Source organism: Salvelinus fontinalis, chromosome 6, assembly GCF_029448725.1.
Source record: "Salvelinus fontinalis isolate EN_2023a chromosome 6, ASM2944872v1, whole genome shotgun sequence".
NCBI lineage: Eukaryota > Metazoa > Chordata > Actinopteri > Salmoniformes > Salmonidae > Salvelinus > Salvelinus fontinalis.
In genome coordinates, this window is record NC_074670.1 from 60,000,777 (window position 1) to 60,027,675 (window position 26,899).

The 26,899-nt window shown below is 41.3% G+C and overlaps 1 protein-coding gene across 2 annotated transcripts; it reads left to right on the plus strand.

Annotated features, from left to right (window-relative positions):
* Window positions 1-265: 265 nt before the first annotated feature.
* On the plus strand, window positions 266-15,083 carry LOC129858228 (protein farnesyltransferase/geranylgeranyltransferase type-1 subunit alpha-like). 2 transcript variants are annotated; one of them, XM_055927280.1, is made up of 10 exons: window positions 266-654; window positions 1,315-1,402; window positions 1,822-1,950; window positions 2,150-2,264; window positions 2,418-2,522; window positions 2,854-2,980; window positions 4,349-4,497; window positions 6,672-6,734; window positions 7,686-7,857; window positions 14,344-15,083. In XM_055927280.1, the coding sequence occupies exons 2-10, from the start codon at window positions 1,324-1,326 to the stop codon at window positions 14,521-14,523; spliced, it is 1,119 nt and encodes a 372-aa protein (XP_055783255.1). In that variant the 5' UTR covers window positions 266-654; window positions 1,315-1,323; the 3' UTR covers window positions 14,524-15,083. The 2 variants fall into 2 exon arrangements, with proteins under 2 accessions (XP_055783255.1, XP_055783254.1); XM_055927279.1 differs by lacking the exon at window positions 266-654 and having other exon boundaries at window positions 678-1,402; window positions 1,865-1,950.
* The last annotated feature ends 11,816 nt before the right edge of the window (window positions 15,084-26,899 follow it).

Below are 26,899 nucleotides of genomic sequence, written 5' to 3' on the forward strand. Positions count from 1 at the left end.
CTCCCTCAACTTGAGACATGTGGCATTGTTCACATTTGAGTGGCTTTTTATTGTCCCTAGCACAAGGTGCATATGTTTAATGATTATGCTGTTTAATCAGCTTCTTGATATGCCACACCAGTCAGGTGAATGAATTCTCTTGGCAAAGGAGAAATGCTCACTAGTAGGGATGTAAACAAAGTTGAGCACAAATTTGGAGCACAACATCTCAGGGATCTTTTATTTCAGCTCATGAAACATTGGACGAAAACTTTACACGTTGGATTCATATGTGTTCAATATAACAAGGGCCATGTTCGAAATAATCAAAATCATAATGTATCATGGGTAACTTGACTGACTGACTGGTCTACAAATAATAATGAGTCGTTTTTTATGATGCAATGTTCTTTGTTGATCAGTCAGTCCGCAGTCGCCTGCAATGTCGGAACAAGACCTCTGTCTTTGGCAAACCTGTGTGAGTACGCCACATTCAAAACAACTGGGAACTCCGACTTCAGTGCGTTCGAGACAATAGGGCTCTGATTAAAGCGAGCCCCAGACTGAGAAAAATCGTTTTTAACGGTCATCCAACTCGGAATTCCATGTCGGGAACTCGGGCCTCTTCCTGGAGCTCTGACTTAACGATCTGAAGATCACTGACGTCCACAGGAGGTTTGTGACCTTAATGTGGAATGGTATCAAGGTGTTTGATGCTATTTCATTTGCTCTGTTCCAGCCATTAGTATCAGCCCTTCTCCGCTCAGCCGCTTCGCCTCCTTTGCTGACGTCATGATTTGACCTAGTTTTCTTCCGATTTCCCATGCCGCGTTTAAAGCAACTGGGACCTTGGAAATCTCCGACCTCAGTGCGTTCAAATCAACTCGGAATTCCAGCTCGGCCTTTTTCTAAATCTCCGACTTTCCGACCTGAAGATCACTGACGTCATGATTAGACCTCATATTTTCCCAGTTTTGAACGCGGTAGCAGTTCAAAACAAACCATTTTGAAAACCATTTATTTGATAATGAGATAACCGATAGCTGGCAAACACTCAACGTTTTAAAACTTTTCTCATTGATATTTCTTCCTCTCCTTCTTCTTAACATTAATCAACTATTGCTATCGACCTCTACGCGGATCATACATGCTCCAGTACACTGTACCTTGTAAAACGGTTATCCGAGTTGCACAAAACAGAGGAAATTACATCAATGAGTGCAACACCACAGAGGTCCGACGTTGCAAATAAAGCAGCACTTGTTCAGCCTGCAACCGAAAGACCAGCTTATTACAGAATGTCAGGCATTGAAGAAACTTCACATGTATCCTCAGAATTGCAGGATGAGAGGAGGGGCGAGGAAGGGGTTGAAGAGGAGCCCGAGATTGACTATGAAAACCCGTTCCGTTATATGTTTTACAGGTAGGCTAATTAGCTAGTTAGGCTAAGTAGTTGGCTAACGTTAGCTAGAAAAGTGATTGCATGTTGTGGTTAGTGATGCCAAATTTAGCCATGCATTCATCATAAGTCGAAAATGCATAAAGACTGGTTCACATTGCTATCAGAGTGTAACGTTAATTAGCTAGTCAAAGATTGTTCTCTGTGGAGCAATTTGGCTATTTTTTCCAACTCCCTGAGCCGGTTTGAATTTGCTGGCTAGCTACGTTAGCTTGCTCGCCGTGAAAGGGAGATTCGATTGATCTGTAATTGATAGTACTCTTACAATTATAGCTATGTATTAGTGTTTTATATTTTGCATTGATTTAAAAGGGATACCGGAACATTTGTCGTAGCCGCATTGGCGGAGAGAACAGTTGCCCCATTCACTAATGTCCCTCTAGCTTTACCCTCTCTCTCTCCCTCCCGCCTCTGCTCATATAAAAGAGACAGACAAGAATGGGCTGATTTAGAACCGGTTCCACAAGATGATGGTCCCAATCCTGTTGTGAAGATTGCCTACTCTGACAAGTGTAAGATATTAAACTTGGCATATAATTTAGAACCATACATCTATATTGTTTTATGCATATCATCTCATGCATTTAGCCTACCAAATGACTCCGAAGTCCCTTTGAGTAGTTACGATTCATGTCAAAATTATTTCACTTTGCATCAGAAACTTTTCATTTCACAAGTACCCAATGCAACCAACATTTTTGTCTCCAATAGTCACAGACGTGTATGACTATTTCCGAGCGTTATTGAAGAATGATGAAAAAAGCGACAGGGCATTCACGCTGACGGCTGAAGCTATTGAACTGAATGCTGCAAATTACACTGTATGGTAAGCCAAAGTTATTATGATTTCTGAACACAACAACAGTAGAATACCAATAGTTTTATTTGGTATAACCCTCTCTTCGAAAATGACAAGTGCAAGACCCTAAAGAAAGGGTGTACTTTTTCTCTTTCTCTGTGTGTGTCTGTGTGTGTGAAGGCACTACCGGCGAGTGTTACTGCAGGCCCTGGAGAAGGACCTGAGAGAGGAGATGAGGTACATTACAGCCATCATTGAGGACCAGCCCAAAAACTACCAAGTCTGGTGAGCTCTTCCAATCTAAATTTGTGTCACTATACCAGTATCACGATCTGACAATACTCAATTTTCCATGGCAAAAAGCAAACACAAAGCAGACTAACACTATAATCCTTTAAGAACCTACTTTATGTAAAATATTGTGTGCTGTACTTTGGAAAATGAACAGATGTGACTGGATGACATCATCAGGCTGTTTGTCTCCAATATTTGCTTTTGAGCATATAGATACATTTTCCTTCTCAACAAGTTCAACAATAAACTTGTTCTTCTGTTTCACAAAGACTTGTGTAGAACCATAGAATGTGTGTCAATAACCGTCTTCTCCTTATCCTAGGCACCATAGACGTATGGTGGTGGAGTGGCTGAACGACCCCTCGGAAGAACTGGAGTTCATTGCAGAGATCCTAAGTCAGGATGCTAAGAACTACCACGCCTGGCAGCACAGACAGTGGGTCCTCAAGGTAGGAGCCTCAACAACCAGGTTGTGTTTGTAACTCATGGTGAATTGTTAGCTGTGTGCTAGTAGCGGTCATCGTGCAAGTGACATCTCTTGCCCTGACACATAGAATTACTGTTGTCCTGGACCAAGTGACGTCTCTTGCCCTGACACACAGAATTACTATTGTCCCGGACCAAGTGACGTCTCCTGCCCTGAGACATAGAATTACTGTTGTCCCGGACCAAGTGAGATCTCCTGCCCTGACACATAGAATTACTGTTGTCCCGGACCAAGTGACGTCTCCTGCCCTGAGACATAGAATTACTGTTGTCCCGGACCAAGTGACATCTCCTCACCCTCACCTTGGCTTTTATGGGTCAGTGGTATTGACGGTGCTTATTGAGTAGGAAGTGTTCCTGTGCAGTGTGTCTCTGGATAACCCCAGTTTGGGACAGGGACTAAACCTACTCTGTTACACATTCACCAATACATATCTTCTTATGAAATGGAGAGTATATGGCTGCCTATAGAGTATGCAAATAACAATCTATTGCTATCAGAAAGGGTCAAATGACAATCTGTTGCTAGTAGAAAGGGTCAAATAATCTACTGCTAGTAGAAAGGGTCAAATAACAATGTATTGCTAGTAGAACGGGTCAAATAACAATCTATTGCTAGTAGAACGGGTGGTGCCAAAGATTTCCTCTCTGTCTCTGATTGGAAGGATAAGCTGACACTTCTGCTAGACGAGCAAAGCGATGAACCCAGTTTGTTGTCCCTTTCCTTTCATTCTCTCACTCCCCTTATTACAGTAGTGTTGCATGATTTGCTGTCAAACTGCAAAAGCATTGTGAATATAGCCTACCTAATACTCAATGGCCCAATTTTGAAAACGCTATCAGCTCCAGATTTGTGATAATGAAACCAAATGGCCTTGATTTGCATAATTTATTTTCGCATGTCTATGCAAATGAAGTGACATTTGCATTCTGCCTCCGAACAGACCTCCTGTGGCTCTCTGAAATGTGCTGCATTGATTATATGACTGTGCAGTTTTGTTTTCCTAGTTGTGTGATTGAATCACTGTATAGTCTTGGAAAGTATATAGTAGCGGATGGATCAGAAATGTCTCTAGGATATCAGCATGAAGGGAGATTTCTGAACCAGAAGATCCTTTATCTGCAGTGCATATTAATCACTAATCAGTGGTCACATGCCATTGGAATACTGTATAGCAATGACAATGGTGTGTTTGTCTCTGTCATTACTAAATATGTGTATGGAGTGTGTCTGGTCTAAATACTGTGTGTGTATCTGGACTAAATACTGTAAGTGTGTCAACTAAAGTGTATGGCGTGTCAGTACTAAATATTTGTGTATTGTTCTCCAGGAGTACAAGCTGTGGGACAGTGAGCTGGAGTATGTGGAGCAGTTGTTGGAGGAGGATGTGAGGAACAACTCTGCATGGAACCAGAGGCACTACGTCATCTCCCACACGACAGGCTACTCAGACCCAGCCATACTCAACAGAGAAGTACAGTATGTACCTGCTCTCCCTACATACCATATCTCATGTCAGCCCCACACCTTACTACTCTTGAGTAGAAACTGAAAATGGGAAAGAAACAACCTCATACCCACAAGACACTTAATCCTCCTATACACTACCCAATAGACACTTAATCCTCCTACCAACTAGACACTTCATCCTCCTCGCCGCTACCAACTAGACACTTCATCCTCCTCGCCGCTACCAACTAGACACTTCATCCTCCTAGCCGCTACCCACCAGACACTTCATCCTCCTAGCCGCTACCCACCAGACACTTCATCCTCCTAGCCGCTACCCACCAGACACTTCATCCTCCTAGCCCCTACCCACCAGACACTTCATCCTCCTAGCCCCTACCCACCAGACACGTCATCCTCCTAGCCCCTACCCACCAGACACTTCACCCTAGCCCCTACCCACCAGACACTTCATCCTCCTAGCCCCTACCCACCAGACACTTCATCATAGACACTTCATAAACTCAGCAAAAAAAAGAAATGTCCTCTCACTGTCAACTGTTTATTTTCAGCAAACTTAACATGTGTAAATATTTGTATGAACATAACAAGATTCAATAACTGAGACATAAACTGAACAAGTTCCACAGACATGTGACTAACAGAAATTGAATAATGTGTCCCTGAACAAAGGTGAGTCAAAAGTAACAGTCAGTATCTGGTGTGGACACCAGCTGCATTAAGTACTGCAATGCATCTCCTCATGAACTGAACCAGATTTGCTAGTTCTTGCTGTGAGATGTTACCCCACTCTTCCACCAAGGCACCTGCAAGTTCCCGGACATTTCTGGGGGGAATGGCCCTAGCCCTCACCCTCCGATCCAACAGGTCCCAGACGTGCTCAATGGGATTGAGAGCCGGGCTCGTCGCTGGCCATGGCAGAACACTGGCATTCCTGTCTTGCAGAAAATCACACACAGAACGAGGAGTATGGCTGGTGGCATTGTCATGCTGGAGGGTTATGTCAGGATGAGCCTGCAGGAAGGGTACCACATGAGGGAGCAGAATGTCTTCCCTGTAATGCACAGCGTTGAGATTGCCTGCAATGACAACAAGCTCAGTACGGTGATGCTGTGACACACCGCCCCAGGCCATGACGGACCCTCCACCTCCAAATCGATCCTGCTCCAGAGTACAGGCCTCGGTGTAACGCTCATTCCTTCGACGATAAACGCGAATCCGACCATCACCCCTGGCGAGACAAAACCGCGACTCGTCAGTGAAGAGCACTTTTTGCCAGTCCTGTCTGGTCCAGCGACGGTGGGTTTGTGCCCATAGGTGACGTTGTTGCCGGGGATGTCTGGTGAGGACCTGCCTTACAACAGGCCTACAAGCCCTCAGTCCAGCCTCTCTCAGGCTATTGCAGACAGTCTGAGCACTGATGGAGGGATTGTGCATTCGTGGTGCAACTTGGGCAGTTGTTGTTGCCATCCTGTACCTGTCCCGCAGGTGTGATGTTCGGATGTACCGATCCTGTGCAGGTGTTGTTACACGTGGTCTGCCACTGCGAGGACGATCAGCTGTCCGTCCTGTCTCCCTGTAGTGCCATCTTAGGCGTCTCACAGTACGGACATTGCAGTTTTTGCTCATCTGCAGTCCTCATGCCTCCTTGCAGCATGCCTAAGGCACGTTCATGCAGATGAGCAGGGACCCTGGGCATCTTTCTTCTGGTGTTTTTCAGAGTCAGTAGAAAGGCCTATTTAGTGTCCTAAGTTTTCATAACTGTGACCTTAATTGTCTACCGTCTGAAAGCTGTAGGTGTCTTAACGACCGTTCCACAGGTGCATGTTCATTAATTGTTAATGGTTCATTGAACAAGCATGGTAAACAGTGTTTAAACCCTTTACAATGAAGATCTGTAAAGTTTTTTGGATTTTTACGAATTATCTTTGAAAGACAGGGTCCTGAAAAAGGGACATTTATTTTTTGCTGAGTTTATATCTGAAAGGATGTGATCAGTATGAGCATCATAATAGTAGCTCCACCTTGCCCTCTGATGGGTCTTCCAGCATTACACCTATCTAGCCTATCAAATTGTTTTGGGTCTCCTTGGGTAAGGGATTTTTTCTGGACTGGACAGAGATTTCCAGTGTGCTACATCAGACACATATCTGATAAATGTATTCTCCTTTGTCTTTTTTAAGGTACAGTCTCAAACAGATCAAGAAGGCTCCCCACAATGAAAGTGTGTGGAACTATTTGAAAGGGTAGGTGTCATACAGGATTCATTCAGTAGGGAATTAAATAATACTTAAAGGGATATAGGGATTTAGGACATTTGTATGTCTCTGCATTAAGTATGGAGGTAGTTTCGTGAGCCAATGCTAACTAGTGTTAGCGCAATGATGAAGTCTACGGCATCTACTAGCATGCTAGCAGTTACCATAGACTTCCAGTCACTGTGCTAACGCTAGTTAGCAACTTCCTTCAAACTGCACACATGGACATAAAAATGATATCCACGAGTTCATCTACACTCTGCGAAGTACTGTAGATAAAGTGCCTAATTTTAAAAATTCTTAAGTATTCATATTTAAGGTCCAATGCAGCTGTTTTTATCTCAATATCAAATCATTTCTGGGTAACAATTAAGTACCTTACTGTAATTATTTTCCATTAAAATGGTCAAAAAGAAACAAAAATAGAAGCTTATCAAAGAGTAATTTTTCAAGCAAGAATTTTGCTAGGACTGGTCTGAGTGGGGAGGGGAAAACTGAAAACTAGCTGTTATTGGCAGAGAGGTTTGGAACTTTTTCTTATTGGTCTATTAATTAATTTACCACCTGGTGATGTAACTAGGCAGGACAAAACTCCATCCCACCAAAACAGTTTAACATTCAGGCAGTCTTTTTAAACCACTCTTACACTAACAAGGACATTATCATAATTTTCACAATTTCACAGTATTATTTCAACCTCGTAGTGTGGAAATATGTATAAAACACTGGTAAATCAAGTTTTTTACTGCACTGGGCCTTTAATTTGTGAGTCTACAACATAATGGCTAATAATAATAATGCACTTATCTTGCAGTTTCTATCCTCCACCAGCAGATGTCAGAAGTCACCATGTTTAGTGTAGGAGCTCAGAATTGGGATACTGCTTCTGTAGAGTTGGCTGAAGCTTTTCACACCCCTTTCCTCCTCCTTTTCCCCCAGGATTCTGCAGGACCGGGGCCTGTCGTCCCACCCGGGTCTCCTGGAGCAGATCCTGGAGCTCAAGGAGACCCACTGCTCGCCCTACCTGCTGGGCTTCCTGGTGGACATCTACGAGGACTCCCTGGAGAACACCTTAGGAGACCAGGAGGAGGTCCTTAGCAAGGCCCTGGAGGTGAGCAGCACTGGGACCTATCGGACTTAAAGGGATAGTTCAGCCCAAATGTATGGGAAAATAGGCATAATCTAATTTCACATTTGGGATTACTTTATAGTAGTGATATGCATATAAAATCAAATAGAATTTTATTCGGCGAATACAACAGGTGTAGACCTTACTGTGAAATGCTTACATACAAGCCCTTAACCACCAATGCAGTTTTAAGACAAAAAAGAGTTAAGAAAAGATTGACTAAAAAATGAAAGTAAAACATACACAGAATAATAATGAGGCTATATATACAGGGGATACTGGTACCGAGTCAATGTGCGGGGGTACAGGTACAGTTGAAGTCAGAAGTTTACATACAATTAGGTTGGAGTCATTAAAACTAGTTTTTCAACCACTCCACAAATTTCTTGTTAACAAACTATAGTTTTGGCAAGTCGGTTTGGACATCTGCTTTGCATGACACAAGTCATTTTTCCAACAATTGTTTACGGACAGATTATTTCATTTATAATTCACTGTATCACAATTCCAGTGGGTCAGAAGTGTACATACACTAAGTTAACTGTGTCTTTAAACAGCTTGGAAAATTCCAGAAAATTATGTCATGGCTTTAGAAGCTTCTGATAGGCTAATTGACATCATTTGAGTCAATTGGAGGTGTACCTGTGGATGTATTTCAAGGCCTACCTTCAAACTCAGTGCCTCTTTGCTTAACATCATGGAAAAATGAAAAGAAATCAGCCAAGACCTCAGAGAAAAAAAAAGTCTGGTTCATCCTTGGGAGCAATTTCTAAACACCTGAAGGTACCACGTTCATCTATACAAACAATAGTGTGCAAGTATAAACACTATAGGACCATGCATCCCTCATACCACTCAGGAAGGAGATGCGTTCTGTGAACGTACTTTGGTGCAAAAGTGCAAATCAATCTCAGAACAACAGTAAAGGACCTTGTGAAGATGCTGGAGGAAACAGGTACAAAAGTATATATCCACAGTAAAACGAGTCCTATATCGACATAACCTGAAAGGCTGCTCAGCAAGGAAGAAGCCACTGCTCCAAAACCACCAGAAAAAAGCCAGACTACGGTTTGAAATTGCATATGGGGACAAAGATCATACTTTTTGGAGAAATGTCCTCTGGTCTGATGAAACAAAAATAGAGCTGTTTGGCCATAATGACCATCGTTATATTTGGAGGAAAAAGAGGGAGGCTTGCAAGCTGAAGAATACCATCCCAACTGTGAAGTATGGGGGTAGCAGCATCATGTTGTGTGAGTGATTTGCTGCAGGAGGGACTGGTGCACTTCACAAAATAGATGGCATCATGAGGGAGGACAATTATGTGGATATATTGAAGCAACATCTCAAGACATCAGTCAGGAAGTTAAAGCTTGGTCGCAAATGGGTCTTCCAAATGGACAATGACCCCAAGCATACTTCCAAAGTTGTGGCAAAATGGCTTCAGGACAACAAAGTCAAGGTATTGGAGTGGCCATCACAAAGCCCTGACCTCAACCCTATATAAAATTTGTGTGCAGAACTGATAAAGCCTGACTGTTACACCAGCTCTGTCAGGAGGAATGGTCCAAAATTCACCCAACTTATTGTGGAAGGATATCTGAAACGTGTCACCCAAGTTAAACAATTTAAAGGCAATGCTACCAAATACTAGCATTGCCTTCATACACTATTGAGTGTATGTAAACTTCTGACCCACTGGGAATGTGATGAAAGACATCTGGGGGGGGGGGGGGGGGGATAAATATTTCTCTCTACTATTATTCTGACATTTCACATTCTTAAAATAAAGTGGTGATCCTAACTGACCTAAGACAGGGGATTTTTACTTGGATTAAATGTCAGGAATTGTGAAAACTGAGTTTAAATGTATTTGGCTTCTAACTTCAACTGTATAAACGACTATAAACTAATTTAGAGACAGATGGTGGCAAAAGTAGGATTTAGTTGTGCACTCAGCTGAAAGGAGTCTTTAGATCACTGTTTCTCAATCCATTTCCTGGAGGACCCGAAGGGAGTGCACATTTTTATTCTAGCCCAGCAGTAGCACACTTGATTCAACTAAACACCAAGCTTTGATGAGTTGAAATGTGCCAGTGCTTTGCCTGAACAGAAATTGTGAAACTGGTGTAGACGCTGAAGAACTTGGCAACAATGTGCAGAGAATGAAAATGGAGTGTTCTACCATAGCTGGGACATCTCCTTTCTTAGTACATTTCCAGTATAAAACATTGACTTCGAGTCAATCAGTGTATAACAGCCCTCGCACCAACAGTTCAAGGCTGAGGAAAAAGGGTAAATCAGTAGGAATTATTCAACGAGTCCACGTGTTGGATTTGAAAACTCTTTTGCCTATCGCACCGGATGTCTTGCGTGCTTTTCCAAGCCTCCAATGTCTACCTGGCAGTTTGAATGACAGCTGGTATGCTGCCTCTGTATTGGGGAACTCAATGCTCGGCTGTGTGTGTGTGTCGGAGTTAATTAGGTTTCTTGGGAGTTTTTTCTTTCTTCTGCTGCTGTTTTCAATAGGCATTGGCTCATTCAGAAAAAGTCACTGCAGGAGCTCTTATACTTATTTTAGTTCCGTCTACTCGGAAATGCATGGACGGGATTGCTTTCAGTTGGTTGTTGAAAATATGATTTGTATTTTTCCTCTATTTACCTTTTTTTAAATTGATGTTTCTCGATGCTAGTGCCACCTCGAGAGATGTCAATGTACAGGTAACTGCTAAAATAATGGAAACGCTTGAATAAATGAGGGATACAAAGTATATTGAAAGCAGGTGCCTCCACACAGGTGTGGTTTCTTTAGCATCCCATCATGACCCTAAGCATTTATAAAAATGCTGGGCAGGCCATTTATTTTTTACATATAGGATGACAGTGGTCCCATCCACAGGGCATGGGTGGTCACCTGAATGGTTTGATGAGCATGAAAATGAAATGCCATCTCAGTCACCAGATCTCAACCCAATTGAACACTTGTGGGAAATTCTGGAACGGTGCCTAAACCCATTTGTCACCACCACCAACAAAACACCAAATTATGGAATTTATCGTGGAAGAATGGTGTCGCATCCCTCCAGACTTCCAGACATCTATGCCAAGGTGCATTGAAGCTATTAAGATACGTTATGTTGGTGTTTCCTTAGTTTTGGCAGTTTACCTGTATGTTGAGTAGCCATTAGCCAACTTAATTCACTACCAGTACTCCTACCATGGCTGTGTTAGCTGTGGTAGTTTAATTTAATTGGCACATAATCAAGCGAGCAAGTTTTTTTGTTACTGTTTTTTAGGGGGTAGATCAGCTTTAATGTTGCAGATACTGTAGATTGTAGCTTCTATCAATGTAATTGTCTGCATCATTTAAAATCCCCCATATACATTTTTTTGTAGATACATAGTGCATTCGGAAAGTATTCAGAACCCTTGACTTTTTCCACATTTTGTTACGTTACAGCCTTAATCTAAAATGGTTTAAATATTTTTTTCCCCATCAATCTGCACACAATACCACATAATGACAAAGCTAAAACAGGTTTTTGTTTTTTTGTGCAAATGTATACAAAATTAAAAAATTTAAAAAAATGAAATCACAGTTACATAAGTACTCGCATTTTACTCAGTACTTTGAAGCACCTTTGGCAGCAATTACAGCCTCGAGTCTTCTTGGGTATGACGCTACAAGCTTGGCACACCTGTATTTGGGGAGTTTCTCCCATTCTTCTCTGCAGAGCCTTTCAAGCTCTGACAGGTTGGAGGGAGCGTCGCTGCACAGCTATTTTCAGGTCTCTCCAGAGATGTTCAATCTGGTTCAAGTACGGGCTCAGGCTGGGCCACTCAAGGACATTCAGAGACTTTTCCCGAAGCCATTTCTGCATTGTCTTGGCTGTGTGTTTAGGATCGTTGTCCTGTTGGAAGGTGAACCTTCTCCCCAATCTGACGTCCTGAGCGCTCTGGAGCAGGTTTTCATCAAGGATCTCTGTACTTTGCTCCATTGATCTTTGCCTCGAGCCTGCCTAGTCTCCCAGTCCCTGCCGCTGAAAAAACATCCCCACAGCATGATGCTGCCACCACCATGCTTCACCGTAGAGATGGTGCTAGGTTTCCTCCAGACTTGACACTTGGCAGTCAGGCCAAAGAGTTCAATCTTTGTTGTTTCATCAGACCAGAGAATCTTGTTTCTCATGGTCTGAGACTCCTTTAGGTGCCTTTTGGCAAACTCCAAGCGTGCTGTTGTGCCTTTTACTGAGGAGTGGCTTCAGTCTGCCCACTCTACCATTAAGGCCTGCTTGGTGGAGTGCTGCAGAGATAGTTGTCCTTCTGGAAGGTTCCCCCATCTCCTCAGAAGAACTTGCAGACCGTTTCATTTTTAATAAATTTGCAAAGATTTCTAAACCTGTTTTTGCTTTGTCATCATGGGGTTTTGTGTTTAGATGGATGAGGGGAAAAAATCTATTTAATCAATTTTAGAATAAGTCTGTGATGTAACAAAATGTGGAAAAAGTCAAAGGGTCTGAATACTTCCCGAATTCACTGTTTGACATTCTATTGGTTGCAAGAATTTGGTGTCATTTTTTTATTGAAAAATGCAACGTTTTTTTGAATCCGGCATTGTTTTGTGTATCAGTTTATAAACCATGTACCATGGAATCGGTATATCGTAAATCGCTTCACAGCTATTTTGCAATCTATATGGCACAGCTGTCAATTTTTTGGTCCTTAAATGAAACTGATATACTTTTTTTTATTTATGACTATTTTCTTTAACCAATTTTGGTCTTTAATGCAGGGCGGACAGACAAGTCCCTTACTTTTCACCCCTTCCACTTGCCTCTTCCATTTTTGCGGTAATGCTGCAATTGTTGTAATTTTGGGTAGAGCAGACATTTCCATATGTTTTCATTAGCTGCGTGTGACAACTCCACCAGTCCTATTTATGACGCAATTTAAAAGGATTATACTCATGCTAGTTTTTATTCCAAAAATGCTTTTTTAAATAATTTAGTATATTTGCATTTTAACCATAATATTAGTCTTTTTTTGTTCTGTCTTTTCTGGTGGATTAAACTGAAATTGCAAACTTTAACAAACTTTATGGTTTGTTAAAAAAATATATATATATATCTGAGATTTTCAAATAACAGAGTGAGAGGTTGTAATCAGAATGAAGCGAAAAAGTCCATTCTTGTTCAAGGGGGGAGACTTTTTTTACTAATCTGCTATAGAATCAGTTTGGATTTAAGTATAACTTTTGTATGACTGAAGCCTTTAGTGAGAGGTCTGTTTTAATATTTAATCATTTCTGCCCTCTGAATTCATATTCATTATATAAATAGGCTCCTTTGCATTTTGTCTGACTTGCCGTTCCAAATAAATTATAGTTTTTTTGCTAGGTGTAGTTGCTAGGTGTAAGTCGCAAGGTGTAGGCAAGGCCATAAGCAAATAGGTAAACTGCTGGCACATTGTAGAACCGATGTGAACAATGTAGCCCAAAGATATTGCTTTTGTTGTGTTGCATTTGACAGTAACACTTGTGAGAGGGGATTATTCATTTATTTTACTCTGTGAACGTTATTTTTGCACACATGTAGCCTTGTGCACTAGATCGATGTCTACTATAGTGACCACTATAATAGAGCAAAAATAGAATGCCTGTTCCCCAAGTGCAATATTTAGATGTGTGTGTGTGTGGTCACAAGCATTCTATTATAAAGGCTGTCATGGCTTACTGCAATATTAGTATTGTTTTGTTTTCTCAAGACTTGAGTGTCATTTGCAGTAAAGTCTAGGCAACGAATAACATTGGATTGCTTTCCTTGCACTTTTTTAGCTGTGAGTTAGGTTCACATGAACTACTTTATCTTACACACAGACTGATCATGTAGCTCATTATTCTTTGTTGTTTTAATTAGTTAACCTGCATCCCACCTAGCAGGGATTTGTTTTGCACGTTTCAGTGAGAAAAAAGAACGTTACCTTTTTGGGCCCTCACCAGTTTGCATCCCTGTTTTAAGCCCTGGATTTCTAACCCCTTGATATAATTGTTGGATCTTGATTTTAATAGCTAACATTTCGATGGCCATAATAAATAGATCTGCTAATAGTTGACAGTTTTTAATACTTTCTGAGAAGCAGACATTATTTAATATTTTACACCTAGGGTTACTATACATAACTTTAACCCATTGTATAAGAAATTGAAATATTCCAGGCATTTATAAATACATTTCAGTCGTACTTTATCGAAAGATTTAACAAGCAAGTATTAGCAAATCAGCGCAAAGTTCAAAACACATGGGTTGCAAGAGTGCAAAAAAAACAGAGAATTGGCATTAATCAGCAACAAAGTGAACATTCTGATTACACCCGACACAGCATTATCTTACCACATCAGTTCTTTTCTTTAATCCTGCTATAACTCTAACCCTCTCCCTTTCTCTCCCTCTCCTCCTGTTCTCCCCCAAGCTCTGTGAGCTCCTGGCCCAGGAGAAGGACACCATCCGGAGGGAGTACTGGAGCTACGTAGGCCGCTCCCTGCAGACAAATTACTGCTCTAGTGACCCCTCTACCACCAGCAGCGCCCCAGAAACTGACCGAGGATCAGCCTCAGTCTCCGTTCACCAGGAGACCACCTGCAATAGCTAAAAGAAGAAGACATAGAACCCAATGGGAGTCGAGGGAGCAACCGCTTTTATTCAGCCTGCGTTTGTTTGGCAATAGCGCAGCATTACCACATTGGTTAAAAAAAATGCAAAGAGAAATAACAAAAGAAACACTAAGCTTACTGTAAAAGAGAACTCACTGCAGATAAGTATTATGACTTAGGGTAGAAGATATGAATGCCTGCTGTCATTGTCATGTATTAAGGTTTATAGCCATAGGTGAGCTAGTTTGGATGTTGATGACTTGAGTGTGTGCTAACCAAGTGTCTTATTGCTGTGGATGTTGGCTTTCAGATCATACTGTATCTAGAAAAATTATGCTTGTTTTGGATTTCTTCTGCTGCGCAGTACACAGGGATATTTGTATGTGACACTGTAGTTAAGAAGATGTTGCTTCTTGCCTAAAAGCCCTTAAATCTCTGTAGATAGATATATATATATTGCTGTCGTTGCCAAAACACTGTATAACCAAACTCGGCATTGCTGTAGGCTACAGAGTCTTTTGTACGCTAGAACTAATTATATGGTTATTCTAAACTGGAAGTTCTGCCCTTGTCTGTTTTCTCTCTCGATTACGTGCCTCTCATTCTAACATGTACCCACTTTTCCCCTAGTGAGACATTTCTGTCGGCACTACTGGGCATAATGGGCCTGTGTGTTTGAGTTCATACAATAATTGTCTCATCTGGATTCGGTCCCACTAACGAGCGAGCGAAATGAATATAACACATCCGCTCATTGAACAAGCATTTTACCGTATTAGCAGTTGGCTGCTGAGCTAAACTACATTTACCAGGGATTTTTGGGGGTTCATGTAGAAATTATACATCGAAAGCACGACCCAATCGCAATGGCTTTCCCCTTATGTTGAAACTAGAAAATCTTGACTGTAATTTATCTGAGGTCAGGAGGGGAAAAGGCATATCTTAAATCATGGGACTAAAAGAGTAATTACAATGAAAAGGAGCAGCGTGAAAGTCCCATACTAGGAATGAAACCATAACGATGTGTGCTGTAAGTGCAACATTAACTTTCCAGTATACCTGCATTGCAAATTAGTATTTCAATGCAGACATTTCTCAAGACTGAAACAAGCTGTTTTTTAGTCAGGATCATGTATGACAAATCTTCCAGAACAATACATTATAGCCAGATAATAATGAATTACACCAGTTGGCTTCAAAATGCTACCCACATCAGTTGTCAATTCTCTGTAATTCCTCCCAGTCACATCAGTATTTAAGGGCATTAACAAATTGGGCAGAATGTAATCAGACCTCATAGATGCTGGACTGTCCAGAGAGAGGCCAGCCAGACGGCCTAGAGTCCGTTAGCACACGCCACGCTCATTAGCAGCATTATGGGCCTAGTGTCAGTCAGGACACGCCACGCTCATGAGCAGGATTATAGGCCTAGCTATGTTAGCACAAGCCATGCTCATTAGCAGGATTATAGGCCTAGCTATGTTAGCACAAGCCATGCTCATTAGCAGGATTATAGGCTATGTGTGATTACCGCACCGATCGCTCCCACGAGCGCCCTGATTGCATCATCATAATCACAATGTAATGGCTGCCTGCCAGGGGGCATTGGTAGGCTGGGCACGCAGGCAGGGGGGTGCAGCAGTTGGGGGGGAGGTGGAAGTTAAATCTGTGTGTGTGTTTAAGGGCCTGATTCCGACCCAAGTTAAGCGAGCGTATATTGAACATAATTCCCTCTTCTCTCTATGCGTATTTTGACATTTAAACATGAGAAAAGCATACTATTCACCCGCTATTCGTTCGGGTGGACATCTAAGAAATGAAGGTGCGGCAGAGATGTCTACAGATAAGCCGTGTTCTTTTTATAACTTTTTTTTACCCCCTTTTCTCCCCAATTTTGTGATATCCAATTGGTAGTTATTCTTGTCCAATCGCTGCAGCTGCCTTATGGCCTCGGGAGAGGCGAAGGTTGAGAGCCATGCGTCCTCTGAAATACGACCTTGCCAAGCCGCACTGCTTCTTGACACACTGCTCGCTTAACCCGTAAGCCAGCTGCACCAATGTGTCGGAGAAAACACCATACAACTGGCGACCAAAGTCAGCTTGCAGGAGATAAGTGGTGTTCTGACCTTGACTTAATTCCCTTATAATTCCACCAACTTTATCTGTGAGGAAACCTGGAATAAGGTCGAGCGAACCTACCAATTCCAAATGGAAAAAGCAAATACTGCATTTTTTCATATAAAAATAACACCCTTCTCCATGCACTGTAATTTACAACTTGATACGAGCTATTGATAATAGCTAGGTAAATGGGTAATTCATTTGGATAAGGGAATTGTAAATATAAGTGACACCAGTTTTGGATCTATTTTACCTTATAATCGCTGGAGACAAATGTGAAACCAGTCATATGGCAGTAATCTGAAGCATTTCAACTTTCCACCAGTAAAATATATGAAATGCTGTGCTTATTGTGTAGTCTTTTAACTTGCAGGGATGGGCAGTCTTGAATGACTTATTTATAGGCTACCCTATTTCTAGCATGTTAAATAAAAGCCATTATCAGTATCGACCGTCAGTTGGCCTAATAACACATTTTCAACTGGCAATTTTCTGTTAGTTCCCTTCAGTTGGTATAGCCTACATTATCATTCCATTTAATTACATTGTTTCGCTCACCTTCATTTGCTTCCTCTGTAAACTCCGTAATGGCCGTGTGGGTGTTGCTGAGGATCATTAGTAACAGGTGATAATATATTAAAAAAAAAGAAATGTAGGCAAATTAAATCATTATGGAGCGGAGTGTCAGATCAAGTGCTAACAGTTTGAAACTGACGCATGGCACAGTACTTGGTCGTGTCATCACACAGTTCCCTGGTTAGTGCAGGCAATAGACCAGGGTATAGGCTACTATTGTACACTGTTCTCCCTATTATAATTATATGTACGCTAATCTTCCAACATTACCATGTGTTGAAGAACAGAATGTGGCAATTTTCTGAATTAATCAAACCACTTTTGTTTTTTTATGATTCATGAATACTTTCCTAAATCTAAATAATCTACAAGAAAATAGTATTTTTAAATCTACCAATTGGTGCTGAGACAGAGACAAATATGCATATAAACTGAGTATACAAAACATTAAGACTCCATGACATAGACTGACCAGGTGAATCCAGGTGAAAGCTATGATCCCTTATTGACGTCACTTGTTAAATCCACTTCAATCTGTGTAGATGAAGGGGAGGAGACAAGGATCGGACCCTTTTTTTTTTTTTAATTGCCTAAAATGACATACCCAAATCTAACTGTCTGTAGCTCAGGCCGTGTGTAAGGGCTGTCGTTCTCCTCATCCTCGGATGAGGAGAGGAGAGAAGGATCATCAGACCAAAATGCAGCATTCGGGAAATAAGCCATCTCTTTATTATTAACGACGATGGCAACACGAAAAACAAAACACTTTCAAAATACAAAACAAGAAAACGACGTAGACGACAAAACCTGAACATGAACTTACTTAACTAACACGTAAAACTCACGGACAGGAACAGACTACATCGAAACGAAACGAACAACCGAACAGTCCCGTATGGTGCAAGACATAACACAGATACGGAAGACAATCACCCACAAACAAACAGTGAGAACACCCTACCTAAATATGACTCTTAATTAGAGGAAAACGCAAACCACCTGCCTCTAATTAAGAGCCATACCAGGCAACCCAAAACCAACATAGAAACAGAAAACATAGACTGCCCACCCAAAACACACGCCCTGACCATAAACACATACAAAAACAACATAAAACAGGTCAGGACCGTTACACTGTGAAGCAAGGATATGCATATTCTTGATTCCATTTGAAAGGAAACACTTTAACGTTTGTGGAAATATGAAATTAATGTAGGACAATATAACACATTCAATCTGGTAAAATATAATACAAAGAAAAAAACATGCATCTTTGAAATGCAAGAGAAAGGTCAAAATGTATTATTCCAGGTTAGGCGCAATTTGATTCTGGCCCCTAGATGGCAGCAGTGTATATGCAAAGTTTTAGACTGATCCAATGAACCATTGCATTTCTGTTCAAAATGTTGTATCAAGTCTGCCCAAATGTGCCTAATTGGTTTATTGATACATTTTCAAGTTCATAACTGTGCACTCGCCTCAAACAATAGCATGCTATTATTTCCCTGTAATAGCTACTGTAAATTGGACATTGCAGTTAGATTAACAATAATTTAAGCTTTCTGCCCATATCAGATATGTCTATGTCTTGTTACTTACAACCTCATACTAATCACATTAGCCTATGTTAGCTCGGCCGTCCCAGGGGGGCTGCTGAGCGAAATCATGTTCAACAGTTTTCTGTGTGTATCACATGGACCAGCATCATTGTGGAACGCTTTTGACACCTTGTAGAGTCCATGCCTGAAAAATTGAGGCTGTTCTAAGGGCAAAAGCGGGTGCAACTCAATATTAGGAAGGTGTTCTTTGATCCCTAATTTTCTGAACCCATTCTCTCAATATATTCTAGTGAGTCTGTGGACAAAATTCTAACTAGAAGGTACAGCATATTTAAAGGGATGGCTTAAGATAAATGTACTGAAATCCCTATTGAATGAAAACTCCACCAAACAATCTGTTGGCCAATAAGTGGGACGGTTTCCAGCGGTTGAATGAAATTTATTCAGAGCGTGTAAAGAAGCCACACCTGCAGAGCGTGTTACACGACTGAATAAGGTAAGCCTAAATACTGAGAAGTGCGTAGGAAAGACGTGTGAAGGAAAGGTGTAAATTCCTAAGTCGGAATCAGCCCCAAATAAAACTTTGTGGTGTGGGGGGACTCACCAGCGGGGAGTAAACATGTCCTCAATCAATGCTTCTATCTATCGGTGGGGCCTGTGCCACATGCCTAATGGCTGAACCGGAGGATTGGAGTCTTAACGTTCTTAAAAATCCAATTTGTTTTGCACAGTGCATTTTGCGTTTGGTCGGTCGCATGCGGTGAAAGCTATTTTAGAACTGGTCTCTCTTTGTGAATGGAGATAGTTAGGTTTGTGTTTGTGTTAATGTCGAAGAGGACATTTGAACTGAGACACGTGGAATCATCCAAATACCTAAAGCGAACATTGCCATTGGCTGCACGGAGTGACATTGACATAAATCCCATGCAGCCTTGTTTACAAGTTTGAACACTAGAATGTGAGATGTAATCTACACCTTGATAAGGCTGATAGAAATCCTAATTATTTTCATTTATTTTCAATTTGAGCATCATTATTTCTATATAGCCTATAACAGGGGTACTCAACTACTATTTGAGAAAGTCCAGTGACACAACTGTCCTAGGTGGCAAAGGTCCAGATGGATATCGTCCTTGATCGGCGCTGTAGCACAGTGTAGTAACAAACATAGTCGTCTACGATTTAGGAAACATGTTATATAAAATGTACATTAAATGAGACTAAGAACTTGAATTAATTACAATGTCTTTCGAATGTAAACATGTGCAACATTGCTGAAGAACAAAAGTGGTTGCATAATTGTCTATGCAAAATAGATCAAGTGTTTAAATAAAGTGTTTGTTTTCTGGAGAACAAAGGAGAGTTGAACAAAAAGAATAATCTGAATGCACAGAACATCACTGTGGGCCATGCAATGTTAATGTATAAGTCACTCTGGGCCTTGCTCTGCATTAATGAGAGAAATTACACTTTCTGTCTCCTGCCAATGCTTTGAACTTTGGCACAAAGTGTGAGAGAAACTCTGAGACACTGGTGCAGATGTTCATTGGTGAGCCTGGTGTGGTATTTGTTCTTAATAAAGTTAATTGTGGAGAAGGCTGATTCACAGCTGTATGTGGAGCCAAACATGGTAAGAATGTATAGTGCCAGTCTCTTGAGAACAGGGACATCAGCTGCAGGCACCATCTTTCCCCAGAAAGTAACAGGGTCACAATCACCATCCTGCTCCTTCAAAGACACATTTTATTGCAGCTCAATCAACTCCATTTCAGTGAAGCAACATCTACCCATTTGAAGATCTGTTTAGCATCTTCTGACAACTTTGTCACATTTGTGACCAAGAAGTGGTTCTGGATGGGCAACAGCCGTTCTCTTCCAACAGTGAAGTCATCAACGCGTGCCTTGAAGTTATCCATCAGCTTCTGGGTGAAATATATATGGTTGGGAACATCTTTGTCTCTCTGCGTTTGCACCAGAAGATTGAGGAAGTGGACAATTTCTCCCAGGAGATCATTCTTGAAAAGCTCCAATTTCTTCTGGAAAGTCCGGTCTGCTGTTATCATATCACACACTGTGTTGTCCCGTCACTGCAGCTTAACATTCAGTTGATTAAGGTGTGATGTAATGTCTGCCAAAATGTCTTCCATCTTCTCCTCATTTTCCCAAAAACTCTGAAAAATGAGTTGCCTTGTCACTCTTTTGCTTTGATAAGAAAGCTTTGATTTCCTCCTGAACGGCACAAAAGCTTTCCGAAATCCTGCTTTTTCTGAGCCATCTGGCATTGTTGTGCAGTAGTAAGTCATCAAAACTGGCATTGGCCTCTATCAGAATCCCTCGTAGCAGGCGGTGTTTTAGGGATGATGTTGCTCACAAAAAGTTGATCTGTTTCCTCATTGTTGTCATGACCTCAGAATACTATTTTCCCAGACTGGTACACAGGACAGATTGATGGATGATGCAGTGATATGATGTCAGGTCAGGGTAGTCCTCTTTCAAAACGTGCAACCAGTCCCCTCCCTCTTCCTATCATGGCTGGAGCTCCATCTGTGGTGATGGAGACCACTGACTTCAGATCTATCCCCCTTCTTGTCAGCATCCCTTTGATGGCCTCATAAATATCCTCTCCCTGTGTGTGTGCTTCTAGATTTGTTAAGCCCAACAGCTCCTCACAGAATTCCTTATTTGTTTCGTTATAAAATCTGACAAACACCAGAAGCTGGGCATTATCAGTGTTATCTGTTGATTCATCCACCGCTAATGAAATGCATGGTGCATTCTGAATGACCTCGTCAAGTTGTGAAGTTAAATCTTCAGCTAATATTTCAGTTCTCCTCATTGCTGTGAATCTGACAGTGGGATCTGTTTGATCTTTTCTCTGAGCTCATCTTTTTGTTTACCTTCAAGGAAGGTGTCAGCAACTTCACACATGCATCATTTTACCATCTCACCATCTGAATTTTTTTTTTGTGTGTTTTCCCTAAACCCAACATATCCTCAGTGAACATTCCATTGCACGTTGTTGGGCTGTCAGGGAATTGACAAGGACTTTGGTGGACCTCTCATATTGGGATTTGAGTTGGTTCATCTTGTTTGTTCTCACCTCTGTGTTCAGAGGATACATCTGATCGAATTTACTATGCCTGGTGTCCAGTGGAAATTTTAGCATGTCAATCTTGGTGGGGCAAATGTCAGATGCATGCATGCAAAGCCACTACACAACACTAAACAATACATGAATTGCACTATAACGGTGACAAACAGTGCCTACAAACTGTTAGGGCCTATATAAAGCTGTCCCAACAGCAGTCCCAACACCTTACCACCTGGCTATCAGCAGTCCCAACACCTGTACAGTGCCTTGCAAAAGTATTCATCCCCCTTGGCATTTTTCCTCTTTTGTTGCATTACAACCTGTAATTTAAATGGATTTTCATTTGGATGTCATGTAATGGACTAACACAAAATAGTCCAAATTGGTGAAGTGAAATTTAAAAAATAACTTGCTTAAAAAGATTTTTTTTTAAAAACATAAAAGTGGTGCATGCATATGTATTCACCTGCTTTGCTATGAAGCCCCTAAGTAAGATCTGGTGCAACCAATTACCTTCAGAAGTCACATAATTAGTTAAATATAGTCCACCTGTGAGAAATCTAAGTGTCACATGATCTGTCATATGATCTCAGTATAAATACACCTGTTCTGAAAGGCCCCAGAGTCTGCAACACCACTAAGCAAGGGGCACCACCAAGCAAGCGGCACCATGAAGACCAAGGAGCTCTCCAAACAGGTCAGGGACAAAGTTGTGGAGAAGTACAGATCCCGGTTGGGTTCTATTAAAATATCAGAAACTTTGAACATCCCACGGTGCACCATTAAATTCATTATTAAAAAATGGAAAGAATATGGCACCACAACAAACCTGCCAAGAGAGGGCCGCCCACCAAAACTCATGGACCAGGCAAGGAGGGAATTAATCAGAGAGGCAAAAAAGAGACCAAAGTTAACCCTGTAGGAGCTGTAAAGTTACACAGTGGAGATTGGAGAATCTGTCTGTAGGACCACTTTAAGACGTACACTCCACAGAGCTGGGCTTTACAGAAGAGTGGCCAGAAAAAAAGCCATTGCTTAAAGTGTTTTCCAAAAGGCATGTGGGAGACTCCCCAAATATATGGAAGAAGGTACTCTGGTCAGATGAGACTAAAATGTAGCTTTTTGGCCATCAAGGAATATTCTATGTCTGGCGTGAACTCAACACCTCTTATCACCCCGAGAACACCATCCCCACAGTAAAGCATGGTGGTGGCAGCATCATGCTGTGGGGATGTTTTTCCATCAGCAGGGACTGGGAAACTGGTCAGAATTGAAGGAATGATGTATGGTGAACAGGAAGGTAGCGCGTCTAGTTCGTGGGCAAATTTTCTCATCAAACTTTGTCATCAAAGTCTGGCATTCTCTGGATTTATGGTGCTTTCAAGACAACTGGGAATTCAAAGGAAAAAAAGGTAGAATTAGAATGACGTCAGTGATCTGTTGTAGCTCTGGAAAGAGGCCTGAGTACCAGATTTACAATTCCGAGTTGGATGAAAGTTCAAAACTTATTTTCCCAGTCGTAACTTCTTTTTTACGAGTTCCCAGTTGTCTTGAACTCACAGTTAGCCACTGATTCCTTCCAAACCACTCATTGTTGAATTTGCGATTTCTAACTTGTTGTGTAATGTTTATGTCCAATAATTTCTCTTAATTATTTATCTTCATATGACAAGGATTAAAAAGGATTTGCCAGTAGATTGTCAACTTGACACAACGATGACTGGTAGCTAAGATTTTGAAAGTATGATGTTGACATGATCAGTCCAATCAAAGCTACTGTAGATATAACATGATTTGACGTCATTTTATCTGTGGCCAATAACCTTGAGCATTCTTGTGTAACTCTATGGCAGCACGCAAGGGGCTAGATTTTTTAAAGTCTACCTTTAGACTTTGAGGTGACGTAGTTTCCCCATGAGTGACAGAAAACTGAGCCAATCACAGCGCAATGCTCCATATTTTCTGCTGGCTTGCCCCACCACAAAAAGCGCGGAGCTAGGCTGAAACACCTGCATTTTGGAGCACCCTTACTCAAGAAAACAAAAAAGAGACCATGTTTGTATGCGGCTTTATTATCTCAATGATATATATTTGCAAACTGATATATGACTCGTATTAACGCCAAAATAACATGCAAAACAGGCAAGCCCCCAAAAATGTATATTATTTTTGTAAAAAATGTGGGGCTGCCCTGAATGATGGTTCACCATTCAGGGCAGCTGGTGTCATAATGGCGCTTAACATTGGCACTTGTCACGAGAGCTACAGACTCGCTGCATATCAGGCACATTGGTTTTGTGTTAGTTGCGGGGAGAATTAATAAATACTGTTCCGTCCACACGCCTTTGAATATATGGTTTTCAGAGTCAACTTTTTAAAAATGTTTTAACAAGCTATATTAACAAAGATACTGGTAACTAAGCTCCTTCTATCTATGATATTAACAGTTGAACCGTGGTCAAATCGTTCTGTTCTTTCTGCCTGCTTGCCCCAAGGTTCCGCGAAGGATATTTGGATTGATGTCATTGGATAAGTCTTGTATTTGCATATAACCATGCAATTGGATTAGACAGGGCACTAGTAGAGGTGGGCGTTGCTTCCTGAGAGAGTGAGAAAGAGAGGTTGCTGAGTTAGAGGCCGCTGCGCCCGGTAGATTTTTTTTAAGCTGTCAAAAAATAATGTAACTTTTATATAACAAAATGTGATGTTGTCCGGTTCGGATTGACCCTTCTCTGGGTCCGGACCCAGACCACGATCCACCAATTGAGTTTAGCTGGCCAATACTTTCTCGTTCTGAACTTCTGATATGAGTGGGATGGGTGTGGCTTCATGACAATGATAAAGAGCAGCTGCTCACCGATTTGACAACTCCAAAGTAGTTACACCTCCAAAACATCTGCTAGGCGGGTGTAGGCTATCGCCGGTTAACGCTTGATCTGATTCAATCTAGGCCTCAGTTTTAGTTATCGAAAAGCTTTATATAAAAACGAAGGGCTCTATTCAATCTGTAAAGCTAAAGCATTACAGATTCTGCGATAGAATGTAAAATGTATGCAGCGGTTTACCGTGGATGCAGTCTACGCTAAAGCGGGAACATTGCCTTTAAATTTCAATCATGCTGTAAAGATCTACTTCCGCCATGCCCCCTAAGGGTTCGTTTCAATGCATAGCGTTGAAGGCCTGCGATATACTTCAAGCCTTTTCAGTATTTCTGTAGCCATCAAATTGAGCAATTGCGGTGGTTAGAACACCAATATCAAATTGACATTGAAATCAATGCGGATCATTAATTAAAAGGTATACGGTTATTAAAGTATAGGATTGTTTTTATTAGACAGTGTTGCTGCTTTTGGATACCTGAGTTTACAACTCATAATTTATCAGCAAGCTCAGTCCTGTGACTGTGATCTTCATAAGTTATTGAGGGAAATGCCAAGCACATGAAAAGAAATGGAGTAGAAAGGCATTCGAGGAGGTGTGTGGGAAAGGACTCAGATATTTCCTTCCCCTACAGCTATCCAGAACTAATCAGAGGCTATGCTGAGCCCCTGTCAGGAACAGAGGTTGGTTTCACACCTACGCACCCACACATATTTCCAAGGTTGTGTGATATGATCAGATGGTTGTGTACTGTACAGATAAAGGTAGCAGTGATTCTAGACTCCAACCAAACACACCGTCCACTATGACCCTGTCCACCATCACCCAATCAGTTAGCAGCAGCAATGGGCCCAGTTCCATTTCACACAAAAATGCTACACTATCATTTGACAGTAGCTAGGTTTCCATCCAATTGGCGGCAGATTTTCATGCAAATATTCAAAAATCTGCATTAAGAAAATATGCACATTTTCCCACTAGAGGTGTGTTTCCACCAAACAGACTTGTTGCGGATAAAAATCAGTGCGTGATGACAACTTTCACATAAGTTTTTGTGTACCGAATAAAAATCTAAAGTTCTATGAGTTTTCATCGCATTTTCAACACTACCGATAGTTTTGTCACAAACACTTGTGTTAAATAGCAAATGTGCCTACTATGGTCTTGGCACGTGCTCTCTAGCCAACAGCTCGCAGACACATGCCACCAGAATAAGAACCTCAATATTTATTGGAAAGGAGCATCAAGATCATCGTGCACTTTCACCACCCTGTAAAGTCCATCATCGTTTATTTCATCTGTAGCCTAATAAACTGCATGGTTTCCCGAGTTGTAGTGGGAGGATCACACACCTTAACTTCGCGTGAATCCAAGTTGACTTCGATATGATGGTTATATCAATATATATGCATGAAGGCATTTCCAACACCATTTCTCACATAATTCATTTTATCAACGCAAAAAGATCCCACCATGTTGAACGAACAAATGATTTATAACATTTAACCAAAAGTTTCAGTTTCCAAAACAGCTGTCATGTTTTTTTTATATGGTATGACTTTACTCACATACAAACTGTGGATAAAAATGTGTTTAGAGACATATTGTCTTTCTGTGAGTCCTCCCCTCAGACCCTCTTCTCCAATGCGTTTTAGGAAGGAGGGGAGGACATAGGATGCAAGGAATGGAGGAAAGATGAATTAAGAAAGAGACAACATATCCAATATTGGGAAGCAAAGTTCAAACAAAGGCTTTTAGTATGTGACAGCTACCTGTTAGCAGTGGGCTTGGTTTGTTGTAAAGTTTGTGGGCTTTTGACCTAATTACCTCTGACCTAATTACCTCCTACTGCAATGAACTCCTACTGAGATGAATCAAGACGTTCCAATAACAGATTAAAAAAATTAAGCTGTGTGTGTGTGTGTGTGTGTGTGTGTGTGTGTGTGTGTGTGTGTGTGTGTGTGTGTGTGTGTGTGTGCGCGTGCGTGTGTGCGTGCGCGTACACGCTCAAGAGTGTGGCATTTGTATTCTTTTTCACAGGTACGATATTTGCCTGATTCCTTCTGAAGTGTCCAACATAAATCTTTGGAACATATAATCCCACAAATATAACATTTATTGTATTGCCAAGTCCCAACATCCATGACT

Coding starts and splice junctions, on each gene's coding strand:
- LOC129858228 (XM_055927279.1), top strand. CDS start 1,194: ATGAGTGCAACACCACAGAGGTCCGACGTTGCAAATAAAGCAGCACTT. Junction 2,265..2,417: donor GCTGCAAATTACACTGTATG/GTAAGCCAAAGT, acceptor GTGTGTGTGAAG/GCACTACCGGCGAGTGTTAC. Junction 6,735..7,685: donor GTGTGGAACTATTTGAAAGG/GTAGGTGTCATA, acceptor CTTTTCCCCCAG/GATTCTGCAGGACCGGGGCC.